The sequence below is a fragment of the Jatropha curcas genome, chromosome 4 (genome assembly GCF_041381405.1).
Source record: "Jatropha curcas cultivar XTBG-Jc1 chromosome 4, XTBG_Jcur_1.0, whole genome shotgun sequence".
NCBI classification, from domain to species: Eukaryota; Viridiplantae; Streptophyta; class Magnoliopsida; order Malpighiales; family Euphorbiaceae; genus Jatropha; species Jatropha curcas.
The window spans coordinates 6,770,003-6,793,369 of record NC_143154.1 but is presented as its reverse complement, the minus strand read 5'-3'; the positions used below and the strand labels follow the sequence as shown (position 1 = coordinate 6,793,369).

General features: G+C 31.2%; 2 protein-coding genes across 2 annotated transcripts; one reads left to right on the top strand and one right to left on the bottom strand.

Annotated features, from left to right (window-relative positions):
* Positions 1-1,859: 1,859 nt before the first annotated feature.
* LOC105632749 (uncharacterized) lies at positions 1,860-5,630 on the top strand. Its single transcript, XM_012215188.4, has 4 exons — positions 1,860-2,627; positions 4,716-4,805; positions 5,115-5,182; positions 5,364-5,630. Exons 1-4 carry the CDS (start codon positions 1,965-1,967, stop codon positions 5,488-5,490), a joined length of 948 nt encoding a protein of 315 aa, XP_012070578.1. The 5' UTR covers positions 1,860-1,964; the 3' UTR covers positions 5,491-5,630.
* A 331-nt stretch (positions 5,631-5,961) lies between these two features.
* On the bottom strand, positions 5,962-16,352 carry LOC105632748 (sugar transporter ERD6-like 6). Its single transcript, XM_012215187.4, has 18 exons — positions 15,799-16,352; positions 15,649-15,711; positions 15,471-15,560; positions 15,248-15,307; positions 15,093-15,158; positions 14,693-14,758; positions 14,504-14,579; positions 14,048-14,112; positions 10,798-10,890; positions 10,491-10,571; positions 10,310-10,394; positions 9,739-9,785; positions 9,513-9,575; positions 8,792-8,851; positions 8,094-8,159; positions 7,927-7,986; positions 6,740-6,854; positions 5,962-6,302 (listed from the first exon to the last, which is right to left on the bottom strand). The coding sequence occupies exons 1-18, from the start codon at positions 15,982-15,984 to the stop codon at positions 6,190-6,192; spliced, it is 1,455 nt and encodes a 484-aa protein (XP_012070577.1). The 5' UTR covers positions 15,985-16,352; the 3' UTR covers positions 5,962-6,189.
* Positions 16,353-23,367: the final 7,015 nt, after the last annotated feature.

The following is a 23,367-nucleotide window of genomic DNA, read 5'->3' as shown; positions in this document are numbered from 1 at the left end:
AATAATAGAATTAAATGTTAGTATAAATGTCACAATAGATTAAAATTAAATAACAATTAGATAAATGTTGCTAAATTTATAAAAAAACATATTATAATAATTATTCTATTTAACTACAATTATATAATCATCAAGTAAATGTAATAATAGGCAAAAACATACACTAACATTATTGAAAGTGTTGCTTCATTTATTTAAAACAAGATTTATAAAAAATGTCATATTAAAAATGTCGCTAAAGGTAATTTTTATTGTAGTGTTATCTTGAATAGATCGATAGATCGACTTGATAAAGCATAATATTTGTGTCATAGGCGAACACTTGCGTCGTTTGGTGGTTATTCTTGGCGATTGTTGGACTCCATAGTTTTTCTACAAATTCAATATGATCACCTTCAAATTTCTTCCTTCTTTTAGAGAATAAGTCTGTACTTCTTTTTGTATAACTGTTCAAATAATAAAATATCCTGAACAAAATTATCATAATGGTAATAATAATAACTCAAATTAGATCTAATAATAAAATCTCAATAATCTCAATGTTTCGATAATAATAACTCAGATTTATATAAAAGATATAAATATGAGAATTATTTAAAAAAAACAAACAAAAAAGGAAAAGAGATGACAGAAGGATTGTTTTAAAAAAAAAAAAAAAAACAAACAAAAGAAGCAAAAAGGGTGACCACCGGTGGCCACCTCGTGTAAAAAGATTTGAAGGATTTCAAGTTTTAGTTGACGTATAAAAAGTATTGAGTGTTTTAGTTTGTACATGTATTTAGACATTTTGGACCGGATTTTAATGTAGGCAATTCTAAATTTTGGAAACATATAAACTTACAGGTAAACAACCAAAAAGTTTATTTTAATTGAATTGTCGGAAGATGCATACATCACATTTTTAGTGTCAGAGATTGAAAGTCTACAAGCGATATGCGGTGGCAGAGTAGGCAGTACAGTTGATCAAAATCAAACAACCATGTACGCTAAGAGTTAAAAAATAATAGCAAATCAACGCCTTAAACAAATAGATTACGTGCAAGAAAACTTTGTCACATCAACAAATTAAGGGTTGTTAAGCCACGAAGAATATATTTTCATTTATCTTTTAATAATTACAATTCTCATAAAATTTTGAATTTTAATTTAAATTAATCATTATGGATGATTAAAATAGATTATTACAATTTGATATATTTTAATTTTAATTTTAATATCTCTAATATTACAGGTAAATTTCGTCAAAGACTCAGTCTACCTGTATTGAGTTAACTTCCATTAGTAAAAGTCATTTAATCAAAAGAGTGATTTGCGTTGAGTTTTTGGCTTCTTAAACAAATCGTCAATAATTAGATTCGAAGACAATGAGATCAATATTATTTCTTTTAGAATAAGTAAAAATCGAAACTAAATAAAATTAATTTTGTAAAATTATTTTGAGAAGAAAATAAATATTATTAATATTGTAAATTAATTTCTATAAATATAACTAGATCGACAAAATAAATAAACACATTTTACCATTAAAGAATTCAGAACTCAATTGACGGGTTGTCGCTCAATTGGTAATGTAGGCTGGACATGTAAGAAGAACTATCGCATTCGATCCTCGCTAAACACACCTAGCGAGAGCGGTGAAGTCTGGATACGATGGTTTAAAAAAAAAATTCAGAATTCGAGGACCCATCCTACGAAAGCCGACAATATATATATATATATATATATATATATATATATATATATATATATATATATATATATATATATATGCGGGATTACGAGCCATAAATTATACAATCCATTAGGACCATTACATATAAATGTCAACCTTTAATGGTAACAGATAACAACCCAACACCAAACCATCTTTTACTCTATAGTTTAAAACCTTTCTCGCCATTTAAAGCATTTACTCTACTCTCTCCATACATAACACAGAATAACAGAGAGAGAGAGAGAGAGAGATGGTGAACCTTGTAGCAGCTCAAAAGCCCGTATTGCAAGGGCTAATGAAAATGGCTGGTGTGAAACCACATGCACTAGAGGTTGAGCAAGGCACAGTAATGAACTTCTGGGTGCCAGTTGAAACCGTTGAGAAAGCAAAAAAAGGTCAAAAAATAAACAAGACCCAGGTTTCGTTATCTAAACCAAACAAACCTGTTGTAGTTTTAATCCACGGTTTCGCAGCTGAAGGTATTGTTACATGGCAATTTCAAGTTGGTGCTTTGACAAAAAAATACTCTGTTTATGTCCCTGACCTTCTATTCTTTGGTGGGTCCATCACCGATAAAACGGACCGGTCACCGAAGTTTCAAGCAGAAACATTGGTGAAGGGTTTAAGGAAGTTAGGAGTGGAGAAATGTACAGTGGTGGGTTTTAGCTATGGAGGGATGGTAGCATTTAAGATGGCTGAGTTGTATCCTGAGTTCGTAGAAGCCATGGTTGTTTCTGGGTCCATCTTGGCTATGACGGACTCGATCAGTGAAGCAACACTAAGTGGGCTTGGGTTCAAATCTTCCTCAGAGCTTTTGTTGCCTAATTCTGTTAAAGGTCTTAAAGCACTACTTAAAGTTGCTGCTCACAAGAAACTCTGGTTCCCTGATCGCCTTCATAAAGACTTTCTTGAGGTTTGTTTTGCAATTTTCCTATTTCTAGTTATTTATTTATTTATTTATTTATTTATTTTACTGATTAGCGTGTCTTGTGTTGCATAGATTGAGTGTATTATTTTTTAATTCATTCATTATACTACATCTATTTCATAATACTCGTCAGTTTTAACGATTAAAAAATCTTTTTTTCCATGTTTACTACCCTTTATATATGACCAATAATTATTACTTCAATTTAATTATTTTTACAAAATTAATATTAAATTAAGGATAACATAGTCAATTTACTCAATAATATATTACAAATTAGACAAATTTAATAGTTTTTTTAAATGATGTAAAATTTCAAATGTGACAAATATTATGAAAATAGAGATAGTACTCAAATACACTAATCTAAGAGCTTTATTTTTAAAATTTAATTAATCATGAAATTTATTGATTTTATTTTTGTTAAACTATTTACTTCTTCTATTAAATATTTCATTAGAAAACGGATCAAGTAGTACAATAAAAATAAGATCCATAGATTATATATTATTAAATTTTAAAAGTAAAAGTCTGTTTTTAACATAATAGAGAAACTATATAGCAATTCACTCTTTTTAGGTGTTTTTATATATTAAATAAGTCGTATCTGCATTAATTAGAGAGAACAACAATATAATATTTTTTAATGGAAAAATAAATAAAAGAATGACGTAGTGCTATAAAAATAAAATTAAAAGACTATATATTAAATTATTAAAATATCCTCATTAATATATTTGAATATCCTTTCTAAAAGTTTACTACAAAAATTAAAAGAATAATTTTTTCAATAAATGAAGCCTTTTAATTTGTATTTTGACATTTACTAAGTAAAAAAAAAAATAAACAAAAGAGTAGTTGCATGATTACGAGCATGCGAGTCTCATGGGAAGACAAATACATGGCGTTAGGTAGAGCTTTAAGTAGTAGCACCTATCACAAAACATTATTTATTTTAAACAATTTCTATGCTCTAAAATAGCTTTAAATATTTAATTAATAATAGAAAGAAAATATTAAATAAAACACATTAAAAATATATGTAAAATAATAATGTCAAATTAATGTGATCAAATTAACACAATATTTCTCAAAGAAAAAAAAAGTATAAGATTTACAGAATATAAATTTAGTCCGCACTGTAGTAATTTATACATTTCTCAATTTTGATAAAGTTTTAAGTTTGTGATCTCTCTGTAAATTTCTTTCGTATGAGTTAAGAAAGAAAACAAATAAATAAATTCGATGTTATTAAATATTTCATAGTTTTAACAATTAAATAACGGCTATAGTTAGGGACCAAGGCTAAAAAAATATTAAACCGAATTTTCTGACCGGAACCCAAATAAAATTCGCATGATCAGAATTAACTTAAATCAAATCAGTCGGTTTGGCCAGTTTTGATCGGCTTTGATCATTTTGAATTGGCTTTAACTTATTATTTTTTATAAAATCAAGTAGAACCATTAACAATTCCGGTTTAAAATGACTAAACCGACAAAATTGAATCCCCTCAAATAGACTGACTAAATCAAATGAAATGGATCGGTTTGATCCGTTAGGATGTTTTGCATACCCCTAGCTATACCTGGCAGAAGATCATTCCTCCTACGCCACAAAAAACTGCACTAGAGAAAGAGGTTAAATTGGATGCCTTGGACTTAAATCAAATTTCCATGTAAAACTACCACAGACTTGATACGTGGAAAGAGCTCTCGGGTTCGATTCTCACTGAACATATTTGTAAGGAGGGGCAAACAGTCTTAACTGCGACTAAACTCCACGAGATTAGGAAGTCTCTAGTTATAGGATCCGGACACCTTAACTGTGACTAAGCTCCGAACTGGATTAGGCGGTCCTTGATTATAGTGTCTGAATACCGGTGATTTACACAAAAAAATTCCATATAAGAAAAATTAAAACAGGTCAAATTGTTTATAGAACTGAAATAGTTTGATACAACTAACAAAATATAATTTAACTCAGCTAGAAACTGAAAAACAAAACATGACATACCATAGTAGTTGAGCAATTTATTAGTTTTGTTGGCTTACAGTAATTGCATTGATACAGGTCATGTTTACCAACAGAAAAGAAAGAGCTGAACTTCTAGATGGATTAGTCATCAGCAACAAAGACACCACCATCCCTACATTCCAACAGGTACTCCAGTCTGTAGCTAATGGTTTTGCTATTAGTTTTTTTTTTTTTTCAAAAAAATTCATACGGATGTCTAATAGATCGAAATAACATTATGAGATATACAGTAAGAATAACCTTTTATTTACTCACTAAATTAGTGAAAATTCTTGTGATCGAGAAGACTCGAATAGAGACGTTTGACTCTCTGTATAACCGAAAAACAAATCAGACCACACTTAATTAATGATTTATAGTTCTTTTCATGGTTTTTATATTTGATGTATGGCGGGTCATTAAATGCATGTTTAACTCTATTTATATATCTTGCAGAGAATACATTTGCTGTGGGGTGAAAATGATCAAATCTTCAAGTTGGAACTTGCACAGAACATGAAAGAGTATGCCTACCTACCAATACTTATAATTATAATATCTATAATTTCATTCATGAATATACTGTATTTATTATTAAACAAATAAATAAAAAATATATAGAATAAAAAATTAAAAAAAATTCAAATTGAATTTTTATTCTATATTATTGAATTAACTGAAATAGCTTATACACTTCGATAACAGGCAATTGGGTGAGAATGCAACAGTGGAGGGCATAAAGAAGGCAGGTCACTTGGTTCACCTGGAACGACCCTGCGTTTACAATCGCCTTCTCAAGCAATTCCTCAAGTCTCCACACGATGGAAACTGACATTCTGATTTGCAATATCTTTCAGTCTACCCACCTCATATAATGTTACTGCTTTATGCATAATTTATTTTTCTTGCCATCCATTGCTGAAAGCAAAATATTAAGGTCTATATAAATAAATTCTACCACATTTTGAGAAACTAATTAAAATGACAAATGAGATTTAAAAATATATATATATATATATATATCATTTTGAACAATTATATGACTATCTTTTCCTTCTCAGTGTCCCCTTCAATTGAATTTTAACCCAATGTCTCATATTTACCATCTTTCCATCATCAATATATGCAAAAATTTGTAAAATCTGATATCAGAATTTTAATTGTTTTATAGTACAAAATGAAAATAAACGAGTACTAAGTTTAGAGAGGGGTGAAAAAGCCAACAATGTTGCAAATAAAATTGAAAACAATCAAATAAATTTTACACAAAAAAAAAAAAAAAAAAAAGATTACATTCCATACATGACATATTAAATACACTAAAATTTGAAATGAACGTAGGTAGTGAATTTACACATGAAATATAAATCCAAAACCACCCTTATTTCAAACAAACACTTATCCAAATAGAGCCTGATCAAAAATATGAACAAGTGTATAGAAAGGAAATAACTTATAATATACAGTTATATTTAGTAAACAAAACATCATTCAGTTGAAAGCAGATAACATGAGCTTTGAGCAATAACTTTCATCTGAAGGATGATTGTATTTCTTCCAGAGTTCTTCCTTTGGTTTCAGGAAGCCAGAGAGACACAAAAACAACTGTAAAAGCAGTCACCACTGCGTAAATGGTAAATGTCCCTGTGAGAGCAAAGTAGTTTGGTTAATTAGACAACAAAGCAAACACTCGGTGTGCATGTATAACATACTTGCATATGCTGTTTATGGGCCAAATACGTGATTTATTCTGCCCTTAAGTTATAAAAAATTGTAAGACTCAAGGGTGAATTTTTTTATTTGGCCGCTGTTTATGGATGAATTATTCAATGTTCCCAGGGAAATATATGGACACTACAAGTTATATTTATGATTAGACATTGAATAACACGGAGATCATTCAATGCATCTGCATGTACACATCCTCTTTCATATATATGTCGAATCCAAAATAATTCAAATGAATAACATGAATACAAGGTACACTGAAAATTTATATTGAATAAAAAATGCAAATAGTTCATTGCATGCATTGGAGAGAGAGAGAGAGAGAGAGAGAGAGAGAGAGAGAGAAGAGAGACCTCCACTGCTCCAACTCAACAGCAAGTTTGCAGTCATTGTGACCAACCAGGACATTAGCCAATTTGCCAAGGTCGCTACACTACCAGCCAGACCCTTAATATTCACAGGGAGAATCTGAAATGTAGATTTGACAAAAATGGAGCACGTTATGGCAATTAACTATATTCAATTATATGTAATGGTGAATCCAGAGAATAAAAGAGTTACGCCTCCATGGTGCCATGAACTTGGAATAAGGTCCATGCTTATGTGATTAGGCATGAACCTCTGCTAGGTCTGCTGCTTGACACTAATTGAAGTGCCAGTTCAAACTTGAGCATAAGGCACACCTTTAACAACTATGTTTGAACTCAGCCATTTATTCAATTTTATTTATTACGTTAAAGTTTATGAAATGGTTTGAACCCAAACTATTGATTTTGTTTTTCCAGCACAAAATAGGTTCAGAAGCAATACCCAGGAAAGCAGATTCTTTAATGTCATATAGTTCTTCAAAGTTTAGGACTTCAAGTTCAAATAATTAAAGTTCAGGTCTAATTTCAGACTAGTTGGTAAATGTAATTTAACTCAGACAAATTTGCCCAGATCCAGAGCATGTGTACATCTTATTCATATATCTTGAGTTGGGAGCTCTTTATTGGAGAAAGAAAATACCCTAAGTGGAGAGTAACTGCGATCATCACTCTAAAACTTCCAAAGTGGGACCTTCAGCTTGCTTTCTCTGGTCTAACGAGAATGCAGCTGAATTACTGTAAGCAACTATTTTGAGTTCTTCACTTTGTGGGTGCATCTTACAACAAACTCCAATCACCAATTGGTGAACTCATAAACCTATATGATGCCACTAGCATGGTCCATGTGAGGTCTAACATCCATTTCATTCTCATATTTACCTGAGGGTGTTCCACAGAGTATTTCTCCTTCCCAAATTAATTTCAATTTTTGGTTAAGTAGAACTTTTTCCAACACAACACACAGTAGGATTTTGCAGCAGATTTTGGATTTTCAAGAATTTTTGGTTAGTTTAGATTCCAGAGTCATAGTACAGCATGAAAATAAAAAACCGAAAGAAGTAACTCTCAACTGTACGTATCAAATAGTTTAGCATAACAAGCCATATACCTCAGAAAAAACTAAGTGCTTTGTATGCTTATGAAATTATGATTAAGAAAGAGAAATTTTATACCTCCGACATTATAATCCAAGGAATAGCTCCAAGTCCAAGAGAGAAGAAAATTACCATGGCCTACACAAAGTCAGTTCATCAAATAGAATGAAAAATTCTTAGTATACATTAAGAACACAAATAGAGGCACCTGCATGTGCATGCACAAAATATAGAGTAAATCATACCACAAGCCCCACAAGTGACAGTATTCCCATAATGCTATATAAATGGGAATCTTTTGAAACAATATCCTGGTATCAAAAATACAGAAGAGGGATAAAAAGGCATCAGAAATTGCCCAAAAAACAAAGCCGCAATGATGGAAAATCAACAATTATTTAGAACTAAGGCTTAGCCAAAAGAAAAAAAAGAAGAAAAAGAAAAAGAAAAATGTTGCAACTTTAGTGCTTTTTTTGTAACTTTATTGCAAACTTTAATTTTGGCAATTTTATGCCACACCTTGTAATTTTTGCAATTCTACCACCAATTGATTTCAGGCAAAATTCAACCTAAATTGCAAAGGTGGCAGCTGTAAATCTGTTATTTTTTTATTAGTTTATGTTACTGACTCCAAAATTGAGCATTTCTTTTTCCTAAAATTAATGCTTTTTTTGAAAAACGTCTTATTAAATCAACTTTTTCACATGTTATGTGATAAAACAAACAAATTAAGACCTGCCACCTCAATAAATTCAGGCTTAATTTCACTTGGAAATGGATTGTTGATAGAATTGCAAAAATTGAAAAGGTAATATATAAATTTGCAATAGTAAGTCCATGATAAACTTACAAGAAGCGCTAAAGTTGAAGCTTCTATTTTTTCCCCCATTTATTTAAGGCTATATAAAAAATTATTATATATGGCTTTTGTGACATCACAAACCTCTACATAAAAGGCAACTGAAACTAGCAACAAGCTAACAGTCATTCCAGATGTAGATACCTGCACCAAGTGATTTAATTAATTTTCTTTCCAAAAGAACTTTTAAACAAATCAAAACATTTCAAGTTCGTCAATTATCTTTGAATCTACAGCTTTTAACATATACCATAAGTTGTACACTTACTCAAAATATTAAAACAAATTTCCAAGTTAGATTCATAAGATTTTAAAAAAAAAAAACCAATAACAATCTAAAATTCATCATACATTCAATTGAGTAAAAGAAGCAAATAAAAATAAAAAAGTTATTGTATCTTGAATAATCTAAGTTGAAATATAAGTAAAAATTGGGACTAGGAGATAATTAAATACAAAAATTTGTTAGAATATTTTTAATAATTCTTAGGAAAATTCTTGTTATCATTTGTTGAATTAAATATCTAATACCTATAATTTAGTATATTATTTCTTTCTCTTTTCAAATGGAAAAGAAAAGGAGTGGAAAAAAAGAAAAGGAAAAAAAAAATTCAAAAGTTCTAGGACTGAACTGCATCAAATTTTAGAACAGAATATGTTTGTTGACTTCATTATGCGAAAATTTAGAACCTATTTGTAAAACATACCAAGTTTAAGGACTACATCTGTGGTATTCACCTTTGATCATTCCCAAAAGAGATGTTTTCTTTCCATTAAATCGCCAAATTTGAAAAAAGATACTCACGATAAGAAGAATCCGGCGACCAGCTTTGTCCACCAACCATGTGGTCACCCCAGTTGCAAGAACCTACAGAAAGATCATATTTAATGAATTGGGCAGAATCCACAATATTTCCATTCTCTGAAAATAGTTTCCCCCTTTATTGAACCTTAAGGCTATAGCAACTCTTAACTTAATGCCAAGGTCAAAGAAGAACCATATCTTCAAAGTGTACCGCCTCATATCCTACCTGAATAAGACCAAGCCCAAATGTAGCAGCATTACTTGAGGAGATCCCTGTCAAAGTTATAGTCACTTATCAAACATCATCATCATTTGCTACAATAAAAATTGCAGAAGCTACAATATTTATAACAAAATTAAGAGCAATTTGTAATCTTTATATTCTGAAACTTTCCACTTGCAGGGAGAACATTGAATAGCAACAAATTAGGAACTTTCCCAGTTGTAATATTTTATTCTAGTGATATAGTGATCTAATACGCACAATCTTATATTTTAACATTATCATTGATTACATGGGATGCCAAACGGAATAGTCCAACATGGCAAACCAACCATTGAAATGATTACCTTCACATGGGAGATTATAAGAATGAGAATGAAAAAACCTTGCAAACAACAAATTATTAAACGTACTGCTTCTATGCATTTCTAAAATTATGTCTAACAGGTTGTATATTGTCATACATAGGTGCTCAAAAAACTTTCTAAATCCAAGGAGCAGATAAGCCAGAGTAGCAAGTTCTCGTGGTTTTCATATAAAATGAGATACCAAAGTGAAAAAAAGCAGGTCATACCAGCACTTCGAAAAATGTTACTGGCATAGAACAAAATCCCATTGATACCACTTAGCTGCTGGAGCACAAGTAATCCAATTCCTACCTACAACATAAATTACTATCAACCCTGGGAGTTCTAAGATTCAAAAATAACAAAATATGAGAAAACCAATCAGAATTCCAAAACAAACCGGTCTACCATCAAAGGGAACCAATATCTTCTTCGCTTCAGTTCTGCAAATCGAATTGTTGCTCTTTTGCTTGATGATGATACAGATCTCTGCAAAATAAACATCCATGAAATGTTGCTGACTTGGTTTAGAGGGTTTAAGATGAATATGAAACATGTCCTTTTGTAACAATCGAATCTTTTTTCACCTACTTTGGTTGAAAAATTCTATTTGTCTAAGAGTCAAAGTTGATTTAAATGAAATAATTAAAAAAAAAAAAAAAAAAAAAAAAAAAGGAAGGAGAGAGACAGAAGTTTCATTCTCTATAATCCATACCTTGATTTCATTCACTTCAACGGAAATGTCTGTGTCAAATCCCCGTAAAACTTGCAAAGAGGCTTCAAAATCTTCCATCATCCCCATTTTGGCCTACCGCCCATCCCCAAATAAAGAAAGAAATAAATTAGAAAAAAAAGAGGATGAAGAGAAATTTGACAACATTATGAGATATAAGAATGCCAAATGACCAAAAAATCCAGCTTTCACAAACTGCCTTTCCCTGATATAGAAAGGTAAAGGAAAGAGGATGAACAGATATTTAATATTATGAGATACAAAAAGGCCAAATGACCAAAAGAACCCAATTTTTATAAATTTTTAATTATCCAATCCTTTTAATTTTGTCATCTTTAGCCTAATTTGAATTTTCAAGTTGCAAATTTATCCAAATGGTCAAAATTGAATAGAGAAATAAAACTTTTAATGCTGATTAGAATAAAAAATAATTTTGAAATAACTTTTATTATCCTTTTCCTTCCCCCCACCCCTCCTCTCAATCCTTCTCCCCCATCACCCCCTCGCACCACTCTTCCTCTTTCTTTACTTTTTTCCTCTCCAGCTATGCTAATGAAGCTTTAATGAGCCTTGGCTCAGTAGCAAGAAACCAAGTTGTAAGAGAAAATACTGATCCTAATGCTTTTAAAAATTTGACGAACCCAGTTCTAATTCTTCTCATAAGGGGGTCATGTCAATGATCCATGGAAGAGGAGAGAAAAGGGCAAAATGAGGAGTTCACTGAAGATCTAGGCAGCACAGCAAACATTGTTGATGAGGTTCTGTTTTGCATTTCCGGAACATTTCAGAAACAGAAATGTTTGGAAAACAGGCTCAAAAGGTTTCAATCCTGTTTTTGTAATTTTGCAAAATTTGAAACGTGTTCCTTCCAATCTGCTGCTTAAATCAAAAGAAAAAAAAAAAATTGAAACCTATGCTTTTGAATCAAGAACAAGCACCAAAAAATTGAAGCAAAAGCGCGCAAAAGAGACTAGTGCAAAGGCAGATGCAAGTCAGATCTAACCTATGCAAAGCTTTCTTTATTGTAAATTCAGGTCTTTTTTTTCAGTTTCTTTTATGGATTAAACACAACCCACCATACTTACAGAGCTTTTGCTGTTTTCATCTATTCTTTTCTGCTTTTGCGTTTGCTAAATGATGGAAAAAGAGAAGTGGGGTTTGTGAAGTCTTACGTGCATTGTGCTTAAACAAGACGTTTCAGTCTCAGATAATTTGGAGCTGAGATGTACACTGAATGATTTTGTTCATAGTTAGGTATGTCCCATAGTAGGTTATATGCCTGAAAATAGAAATACGAAATTGGAATTTTAATATAAAAATGGCTCAATATTTTTTATATTTACACATTCCCATTTCCAATATTTTTGAAAAATGCCATTTCCCCATTTCCATTTCTTATCACATCCATTTCTTGTTTTCGTTTCTATGCTACTTAGCTTTAGGGTGGTTGTGAACATGGATATCTGATGGTGAGGATTTGGGATGTTTAGGATAATTCTAGAGTGTGTCTGAAACTGCAAGAAATCAATGCATAAGAAATACTTACCTACACCTAGTGTATATAACATGTTAATATGGAAATAACATGTAGGGAAAAACTGATATGAGTGGGGTTTTTTTTTCATTGAAAAGAAAGAAGGGAAAATAAGTCATATCAATAAATTTTTTAAAATATATGATTCAGCCGTTGGTTGAGTGCATGAAGCAAGTTCCTACACTTAGTGTTGGCAAGAATCTTCCTTCAATTCATTTAGTTTGGTAGTGGTAAGGCCCATAGATGAAAGGACCACAAACATCCAAAAAAGAGTTTCTTATAGGTATACTTACAAAATTGTGATTTTTTTTTTTTTTTCTATTTCAGTGCCTTAACTTTATTTCAAGTATCTGAACTAACAAATTTTTTACAATTAAATGCATTCATCCAAAACTTCTTATCGTCAAATCAAAATGAATTATTTTATCACATTCTTAGACTTCATTCATTCTCTAGATAGTCACTTCTCTATCTTATTTCATTCCCTCCCATTTTTACTCATTTGAAATAGAAAGAAAATCATAAGGAATTTTTGAGATTCTTTTTTTTAAAAAAAAAAGAAGAGATATAAGACAATAAAAAGTTCAAAAATGAAAAAAGAGAGATAAATTCAATGAACGTTTACCGTGTGCTATTTATTTATTGAAATAGAAAGAAAATCATAAGGAATTTTTGAGATTCTTTTTTTTTAAAAAAAAAGAAGAGATATAAGACAATAAAAAGTTCAAAAATGAAAAAAGAGAGATAAATTCAATGAACGTTTACCGTGTGCTATTTATTTATTGAGTATAATTGTCTATTTTAATTTTCCAGCAAAATATTCTATCCAAATACAGTAAATTGAACAAAAGAAAAGGATTGTGTTGACAGTTAATTGATAAAATATAAAGTAAAAATACTGAAATAGAAAAACTGTCAAAATTCAAACACCAATTAGAAATCATCCCTATATAATATCATAATGCTAAAACTCAGAAAAAGCTTTTTCCAAAACTCAGAAAAAGCTTTTTCCATGTGATTCACTACACATTTTTAAAATTGCCAAGTGGGTTTATATATTTATTTTTCTCTCTTCTATAAACAAATCATCGCTCGATTTCATTTCCTAATGATTGTTGGAGATAGAGAGAAAAGGTGGAGGAGTTGGGGCAGTAGAGTTGTGTAAGGAAGAATGTAATTTAGACGTGTGCGACAGTAGTAGAAGATTGTTTGCCAAATTGTGCAAATGCTGGTAGAGACATGGCTCAATATCTGTGGAAACATACAGATACAGAGGGTTCAGTTCCAGACCAACGAGAAATTTTAAACATCAACAAAAGGGATTTTTCAGTTTTAGACCAGTAAAAGTGCACACACTTTGGCATGTCAAATTAGATGTCATCTATGACCACTCAATTTTAGCCTTGTTGAGTTTTTAAAGAAAATTCACTCGAGATAGGAATGAGAGAGAGAAGTAAGGTAGAGGGGAAAGGAAAAAGATTATTAAAATTTACTTTTATATTCTAATAAATAACTAGGTCCCCTTTTTCTTGGATTCAATTATGAGCAGATGACAAACTGGAAATCAATTTCTCAAAATTAGGTCAGGCTGATAAAATTAATAGAATAGTACAAAATTGAAAATTCACTTAAATGTTAGGATTTTGTTTTTTCTATTGGCCATATGAAAATGCAACAACATTAATTACATGAACTAACCAGCCATCGAGGAGACTCTGGAATGAAAAAGAGGCCAGGTATTAATATTGTGCAGGGCAAAATTCCTGCAAATCAAAGTGTATACATCAATTAAACCCATCCATTAATCAAATTATTGAACCAATGGCAAATATTCAGTTGAGTTGATGAATATGGAAAGGAAGTTTCCAAAACTTGCATAAGTCAATAGGACAATGTACTGCATCAAGAAAACAATAGGAACTTGTTTATTTTAAAAGTGATTCTTTTCCATTTTTTTTCTTTGGTCTGATAAGGCTTTTTTCATTTGAAGAAGGTTAGAAACATGTAATTTCCTTTCCTACACACAAACTTCACTGGCCAACATCAATAATCACTATTGCTCAAATGTGAACCATAAACAATGTTTATCCAAATATCATTTGACTTTTTGTCTGCAGCAATACAAGGCCGAATAGGGATTTCTTAGGAGCTTACCTAACACTGCAAGCAGCCTCCAGTGCATAAAAAGTCCTAATAGATAAGCCAACATTATTCCAAGAGTAACTGAAAGCTATTCAATAAAGAAATTAACTCAATTAATCTGTCAAGTAATGGCACTAAATAATCGTGAGCTGAAATTTATAAGCATAAATTTAATTAACTTATTCAGTAAGCAGAACTAACCTGGTTAACAGATCCAAGGCTTCCTCTCATGTTCTGAGGCGATATCTCAGCTATATATACTGGTACCTAGAAGAAATGAATCCCAATAATTTTTTAAGAATCTAATTCCAATAATACCATTCATCTTGTAACACCTGCACCATTTGAGGTGCTAGCTTGAGCACCTTAGAAACCTATACCACACCAGTTAATAAGAAGTTTAAATGATTTATACAGGTGCAGTTAATAAGAAGTTTAAATGAATTATACAGCCTAACTAGTTACTATCCAACTAACTCCATTTTGGGCCGTGGTTGTGCTCTAAAATAAGAAGTTAGTTGGAGCCAGTTTAGAGCAAGGCCATTACACATCTATGGAATGCTACAAGGGAAAATATATAATATGCTGAAGGTACGCTTACCGTGTACGAGATTATACCAACACCAAACCCTTCCAACAACCTTCCCAAGAATAAAAATGAGGAATCCTACAAAGCAGTAGAAATTACTCAGTGGCACGCCCAAACAAGAAACACAGACAAACAAACAAGTCCACAAGAATCAATTCATCACTTACTTTGGCAAACGATATGCTTAACCATCCAATTACATTAGGAATCGCAGCAATCATCAGAGACTGCAATTTGAAATAAAAGAAAAATGTGGCAATCCATTGGTTAAACAAAAACATGCACCCATTTCTTTCACGTCTATGATTTGTTATTCCACTCCTTCAAATTATGAAAATAACTAAAACTACCACCATCATTATTAGAAATGACCATATAATGATATTATACCCCTTTTCGGCCCATATACTCTGCAATCTGACCACTAGCAATAGCTCCAACCATAGCACCAACATTCGATAAAGAGCCAAACAGAGAAAACTACACAAACAATAAAGTCAAATTTAAGCCAGAAAGAACAAAACCATTGAGCGATTCAAAATCAGAATAAAAATCCAATTAGTCTAACCTCTGAAATAGAGAGTTTAAGATCTTTGATGATCTCTGCTTGCGTAGGCGAAGAATATCCACACTATAATACGAAATACAAAAAATTCAGAATCAATCCAACTGATATTAAAATGGGAATAATGAAAATTAAAGAGTGCCGATATCTTACGGTAAAACCAAATTGGATAGGGCCCAAAGCGACGATGAGGACACAGAGGACGACAGAAACCGCACCATCGCGGATCTGGGTGGAGGAGCCCATGATGCTGGATTGCCTCGAGCCCATTTTATACCAACTACCCGTATGAAGGAACGGTTTCCTAAGTCCATCGTCACCTTCCTCCCTTGAAGTCATAGTGATATTTACAGTTTAAAGAGACTGGTTTCTTTTAGGCAAATTATCACACAGGTAATAGGCAATTAGAAAGTTTTGAAAGAGAGAGGTGACTGGAGATGGAAATGGTTTTTTCTGGGTTTGAAACGGTCGGGGCGTATAGTGAGTTGGGATTGGGATATTACTAAAAATAGAAGATTAGTGTTGACAATGACGATGGTTGACAGACATGTGTGGGTCGCAGCAAGTGTAGGTGGCGCGTGTTTCATGTTTGTTTAACTTTTGTATTTGTATGTGGAATAGGACCGAGGATTCGTTGTCAGTTTATCCATTTTTAAATGTTTAACTTGGGACCCAATGATGTTTAGATCAGGAGGCCAACTAAGACGGAAGTGGATGAGGCGTTCAGACCTATTTATTTCTGTAAAATAATCTGTATATAAATATTTTTCACAATTTTTCAATTGTTTAGGATATTTAAAAAATAAATCAATAAAAAATATTTTCTTGATCAAAGAAAAATTAAGTCATTTTTTAAGGAAAATAACTTTTCATTTTTGAGCGAACAAAATATTTTTCGGACATCGGTAAACTTTATAAATCCATATTTTTTAATTTATTAATCATCATAGTCACTAACACTAATCACCATTTATCACTGATTCCACCACAGACTACTATCACTGGCCACCACCTGTCACGACCCGTTTCCGTAGGCCGGACCGGCACTAAGGCCCAGGTAAGCTTAAGGCCCCCGAAGCCCGTAGTAAGCCTGAAATACTAGAAATTTACTATCTTAATAGAATTTTAACATCCAGTCCATATGATTATGAAAAATAAACCTCAAGATTTTATTATTTCTCGGCCCAAGTTTATCTTCTAGAACATTTCATAGTTCGGGCCCAATTCACAATACATCACATTTCTAATATAGGCTTACAGAATTGTTTTGGCTATATTAATACATGACTAAATATATGTAAATTCTACAACTGCGGAGCCACTAACTCTTTAGTATACATAGCTTTTATACACATAATTACATAGCAAAATAATTATGGAATTAGGAAAAATTTCTCTATTGCCCTGCGCCGAAGAAACATAGCCTAAATCGGATTAAAGGAAAAACCTACTTCCTGAAAAAATCAAACAAGACATGTGAGTTTTCTAAGAAATAATAATTATTGCACAACACACGCAGTCACACAAATGTGTAAACATATCAATCTAGTCATCCGACTAGTTATATGCTCACGCAGTCAGTCACACAATGGCACATCACCAGCACTCACAATCATTAACATCTTCATATAATCACATCACGTGGAAATTGGTCAGTGGAGTCACCGAACCCCCGATGAGCCGTCCTCCCACATGGCTCATCCTATCACATGTGCACCAGGGAGCCGATCCCACATACTGGCCGACCGGTCTAATCCTCACTTGACCAGCCCTCTCATTGTTTTTCCATTCTCTCTTTTCCTTTTTTCTTTTTTTTTATTTTTTTTATCTTTTATTATACCAACAGGAGGCAACCCGGTGGTCTCCATCCAATCTAGATCATCAGACGCTCACAACAGGAGGCCACCCTGCGGGCTGCGATCAAATCTAGACTGTCCAGTGCGCAACGACGAGAAGCCAACCTGTGGTTAACGGTAACGGTAACGGTAGGTGCACACGGGGGCGCCGATCTCCCATTTACCTGGCTAACGGTAATGGATCCATATAACGGTAACGGTATATAACGGTAACGGTAATCAGGATCCATATAATGGTAACGGTCTCACAAACCCATGGTGACCCACTTCATCCCAACTCCACACAAACAAAGCATAGCATTATCACAACACAATTAATCAAACATTGCAATTAAATGCAAACATATTGATCAGTTACATATCGGAATGCAATGCACGATTAGACATTCATACTCAAATGCAAACAAATAAATAAATAATATTAAAAATAAACAGCAACGATAGAATAAAATAATAATAATAATAATAATAAACAATAATAATGAAAATAAATAAGTAATTGAATAATTAAATAAATAATGATGATAATAAAATAATTAGAGCACTTTATTTATTATGTATTAAGTTATAGAATTAATCTAAATAAACTTATTAATTATGTTATCTATTAAAACTAGTCTAAGTTCTTATCGAAATTTCAGCAACATCTCCCCTAAAAATTGGACTATCTACCTGCTCAAATATCACAATATTATTATATATTTATCAATCAATACACACAGCCCATCCGTCGGGCAATCAATCAATTTAAAACCCATCCTTCTTCAATAGCCAAAATTACAGCTAACAAACCATTTAAATCGTCTATCCATTATTCATTACTCATTTTTACATATACATGTGTCCTTCTAATACAACACAAAAACTCAGATAATTGCTTCCAAATCCAAAAGTCTAGGTTTCATGATTAAATTTTCATATTTTTCACACTAGCTAACTCACTACCCTACTAGAAGTTAGTTCACAACTTCACATATTTATCCTAAACACTATAATTCAAGGGACCAACTAATTAATTGTTGCTAGCTCAAGGAATTCAAAATTCTCTACTTAATACCATAATATATCCACCAGTTTGCACATAACTTAATAAAATTCAATTTATAACTCATTCAAAATAGAAACAGTTCAATAATTTCTTCATGGGATATTAAGAACTTGAGCATATAGCTAATTAGTTATTTTCAACCTAAAGAACCCTAAATCCTTTGTAAAGATTTATAATAGATGCAATACCCTAACCATCCCAATATACGAATCAGTTTATATACCAATTTAAAGAGCAAAAATTCGAAATTCCTAATCTCATGCACCTAAATAGTAGCTAGATATATAAATTTCTGCGATAGCTCAAGCATTGGTGACAATGTTGCTGTCATAATCACGCTATATCTATTCTTAAACTAAAATCCCCTTGTTCATGCTAACTTATCCATTAATTTAGCTAATAATTAAACTAAACTAGAGAATCAATTTTTTTTTTTTAAATGTGTATAAATAGTAGGAGCTAAAGTCTAAATTTATGCAATAGTTTGATTCATGATTCAAAACCTTCATCTTTGATCAAGGAGCTCATAAACTAAATTGATGAAGGTTGGAAATTGACTTACCCAGCTGCAATACACGCCGGAAATCGAAATTTTCTGGTTAGAACAATCGGCAGCGGCTCCTTTGTTCAAAAGCCAATCCTGTCGATGCTAACTTGGTCGGAAATGAATAGGGTGATGGCTGGAGAAATGCTAGAGATGAGGAGAGGGCCTGTGATGAGCTGGTGTCGCCGGAAAGTCGAGGAGCAGGAGACTCGACGCGGTTTCCCGATCGAAGGAAGTCGCGGCTCTCCTGCGCCTTCTGCGTGCGCCAGAAACGAAAGAGGAGAGAGGAAGGGAGGCCGAAATCCGCTGCGGCGTGGAGGCGACAGCATGGCGTGGCGCTGGTCTCCGGTGATCGAAAAAAAAAACGGGAGGAGGAGAGGGCTAGGTGAGGTCTACGCTGGAACGAAGAAGAAGAAGAAAAGAAAAAGAAAAGAAAGGAAAAAAAATATGGGGCTTTTAGACCATTCCGGTTCGATTCGAACCGGTTTGGTCTAATTTAATGATTTGGCTCGATTTGCTTGGTTTTCGAGTTTTTCGCTTGGTTTTCGAAAAATCGAATTGGTTTACGGGTCCAGTTTAGTAATAATAAAATACTAGCCAGTATAATCTCATTGGTTGAAATAAAAAATTTAGTTTTTAAATGAAAATTCTACGAAATTAAATTTTCGGGTCGTTTCACCACCACAGGCCACCGGCGGACGCCACCACTGGCCATCGGCGACTTTTATAATTTACATTTTTTTATTCTTTTCATATTTAAAAATAAAATTTTTAAATTATAAAATTTCTATTATTGTTAATATTGTTTATAGTCTTATGAGATAAAAACTTTAATAGTTTTAACTAATTTTCAATATTACAACCAAATAACGAAATATATGTCATTTGGGCTCTGTTTATTTTCATAAAATAACTTGCAAAAAAATGGATAAATTTAGGAAAAAAAGTTGTAGATGAATTTAGGATGGATGCCTGTAATAAAATTATTATGTGTGCCAGATGAAAGACATTTTTTTGAGTATTTTGAGTACCATTGACTGTATGTAATATATTAAACAGGTTTTGATTATATGGATATTCACGGTTACCTTATTTTAAAAAAAGTTAGGGTTTAGATATTAGCGAATATCCAATTTATTTAAAAAGTATTTTAAACGGATTTGAAATAAGTGCGATAGTAAAATTCTAAACGGGTTTAGAAACTAGCGTTTAAATGAGCATTTAAATGGGTCCAAATGGTTGTCTAGTAAAATTTTTAAAGAGGACTTAGGTAGTTTAAAATTTGTAGATACCCTTCCCGCTTCCATCTAGGGATGACAATTTTACCCGATCTGGAGGGTATCCGATACAATCCGATCTGATTTTAGCGGATTTGGATAGTGAATAAATGGGTTTGAAGTGTGTCATGTTCGGGTTTAATGACTCAGGTGCCCGCTGCCGTTACTCATTTAATTAATATTCTAAAATATTTTAAAAAAATTTTTTTCTCAAAAGAAAATTATATTTATATACTCATTTCTAATTATAATTAATGCTATGATTATATTTAATATTAGAGTATTTGCGCTTTGCGTATGTGACTTTGCTTGTTTATAATTTGTAAATTATGAAAAATATATATTTTTAATATATGAATCGAATTTAGTACATATTATAAGATTCATTTTCCTGCGGATTGTTTATTAAATTGTCGTATTATATATAAATTATAATGTGTTAATTTATTTAAAATAATTATAAATTTCAATTAGTCTAGCAAAGTTTTAGTTAGAGTTTATAATTCAAACACTATTTTTTATCCTAGATAATTCTACAAGTATAAAAGTTCTAGAATTTAAATAATTCAACGTAAATAATATACAACAAAATAATAGATAGATAAGAAAAAAATTTAAATAATTCTATATGGATAATTCTATGTTAAATTAAAAATATTAAAACCATAATTATCTAAGTAAAACTATTTTAAAAATGATAGATAAATGAGAAAAAAATTCAAAAGCTTTTCAATTTTTAAGATTCAAGGATATTCGTAAATAAAATTTTCACTAATTATTTCAAATGACACAGTTTGTATTTTATATGAACTTATGTATTATAAAAAATAAATTACTATAATAAAAATATTTAAATAATAGAAATAATATCAACATGAAGAAGGAACAACTATATCATTGACAAATGAGAAATAAGATAGTTAAGAGTCCTAATAACTCGATCCTAATAAAAATCTTACAGAAACCAATCAATAAACAGAGAGTGTTAGAGTAATTGTGATAGATTGGGAGAAGAAGAAATAAAAAAATAAAAAAAATGAAAAATTAATTTAAGAGGATGCATATCTTTATAGTCCAAATAAAATTAAAAGAACAAACGATAAAAATACGGAAAGAATATATTAAAAAACAATATAGAAACGATGTCCCATCATATCTAAGTTTTGTAATTTTTTTTTCAACTTTTTCATTTCACAATGATATCAATAAAAAATAAATGAACCAATAAAAATAGAAAGAGAGAATTATATATGAAGAAATGGAAGAAGGAAAAGAATTATATGCTAAAAAAATTAAATTTTTATAGTCCAAATAAAATTAAAAAAGGAAAAATATATGAAAGAACTAATGTTACCTGAGATGAAGAAAAAAATATTCTATAGTTCATAATCAGACAAACAAAAATGGCAAAATTTAATATGAATATAAACAAATATAAATATAGCAAGATAAAAAAGAAACAAAACAAACAAAGAAACTAAAAAAATAAAAACAATCACTCTGACTAGTTTGAGGTTTGAAAGATGGAGAACAATAGAGTTATATAAATAGTGTTCAACTAATAGTTAGCTAAAACTTACAAATTTCTAAAAAATAGAAAATATTTTTAGATTTTTAAATGATACTATGATTAATGGATTGGATTAATTAGAGAGATTTAGAATTTGATTTTTTAAAATAATTTATTAGTGATAATAATATAAATTATATTATTTTTAATTGATAAATAATGATATATTTTTTTAAAATGAATTAAAAGTCTAAAAAATTTATAAAAAAAGAAAAAGAGGAATTCCAAAACCAGAGGATGATAAGTCATCATTTACAAAATATTTTGTAAAGCATAAAATATATATTTAATCCTAAAGCATATATATATATATATATATATATATATATATATATATATATATATTATTAAGTCAAAATAAAAATTATAATTCTTATTTATTTTTTATTTTAAAAAATAAAAAAAAAACTTTTAATGTTAAACAGGTAATTGTAATCAGATTCGGGACAGATTCGAGTAATAAAGCAATCTTACCAAGTACCCATTTGGGGTATCTTTTTTAGCTAAACCTACAAAAATACCCCGAGGTTTGGGACTTGTTGCAAAGACACCCTAATCTGATCTTCGTTCCCCTGGCACCTATTTTAAAAACTTCATAATATTATCACCCTAAAATCAAAATTAGTTACGGTTTTGAATAAAATGCTATTAAAATAGGTCTCACCAAACTAGCTTGGGTTAATTTAACTCAAGCCCCTAGAAATTATCAAAACTTCTTGCTTTACATCAAAATGCATCGTTTGATTTGGTATAAAAACCCTAATTTCATCGTTCCCCTTCTTTCTTCTCTATCTTATTCCTTCTCGATATAGCACCTACCATATGCATTGTTGATCATTGCAGTGTCTTTGAATCCAATAACAACTGCAAGACACAACATCCTAGTGTCTAGTTTACTTCTGGTATGTATATCTGTCCATGAATATTTTTTGATGTGATGCAGAAAAAGGCACACCACCTTAGGCTTCTGGAAGTCCTTCTCTACTTTCTCAACCATCTTGTAGGGACATCCAAAAGTGATCAGTATGTTAAATTACTTTCTTTTTATTACCAAGTTAGATTTCTATTATTTATCATTTTCTTTGCTTGAAATTTCAACTGCATATTCCTTTGTCCACCGAATCTGTAATTTAATAATTCTGTGACATCAAGAAGGAACAAGATGGAGAAGAAGGAAGGGGAGCGATGAAATTAGGGATTTTAGATCAAATCAAAACAATGCATTTCGATGTAAAACAAAGAGTTTGATAATTTTCAAGGCTTGGGTTAAGTTAACCCAAGCTAGTTTGGTGGGATCTATTTTAATAGTATTATATTCAAAGCCTTAGCTAATTTTGATTTTAGGGTGATAATAGTAAAAATTTTTTAAATTGGGATGCCAGGGGATGAAGGTCAGATTAGGGTGTTTTTGCAATAAGTTGCAAACC

Excerpts from the sequence above, each read along its gene's own strand:
- LOC105632749 (XM_012215188.4), top strand. The coding sequence starts at position 1,965 with ATGGTGAACCTTGTAGCAGCTCAAAAGCCCGTATTGCAAGGGCTAATG. Across the intron at positions 2,628-4,715 it reads TTCATAAAGACTTTCTTGAG|GTCATGTTTACCAACAGAAA; the intron begins GTTTGTTTTGCA and ends GCATTGATACAG. Across the intron at positions 4,806-5,114 it reads CCATCCCTACATTCCAACAG|AGAATACATTTGCTGTGGGG; the intron begins GTACTCCAGTCT and ends TATATCTTGCAG.
- LOC105632748 (XM_012215187.4), bottom strand. The coding sequence starts at position 15,984 with ATGACTTCAAGGGAGGAAGGTGACGATGGACTTAGGAAACCGTTCCTT. Across the intron at positions 15,712-15,798 it reads CTATCCAATTTGGTTTTACC|TGTGGATATTCTTCGCCTAC; the intron begins GTAAGATATCGG and ends TTCGTATTATAG. Across the intron at positions 8,852-9,512 it reads GTCGCCGGATTCTTCTTATC|GTATCTACATCTGGAATGAC; the intron begins GTGAGTATCTTT and ends CACTTGGTGCAG.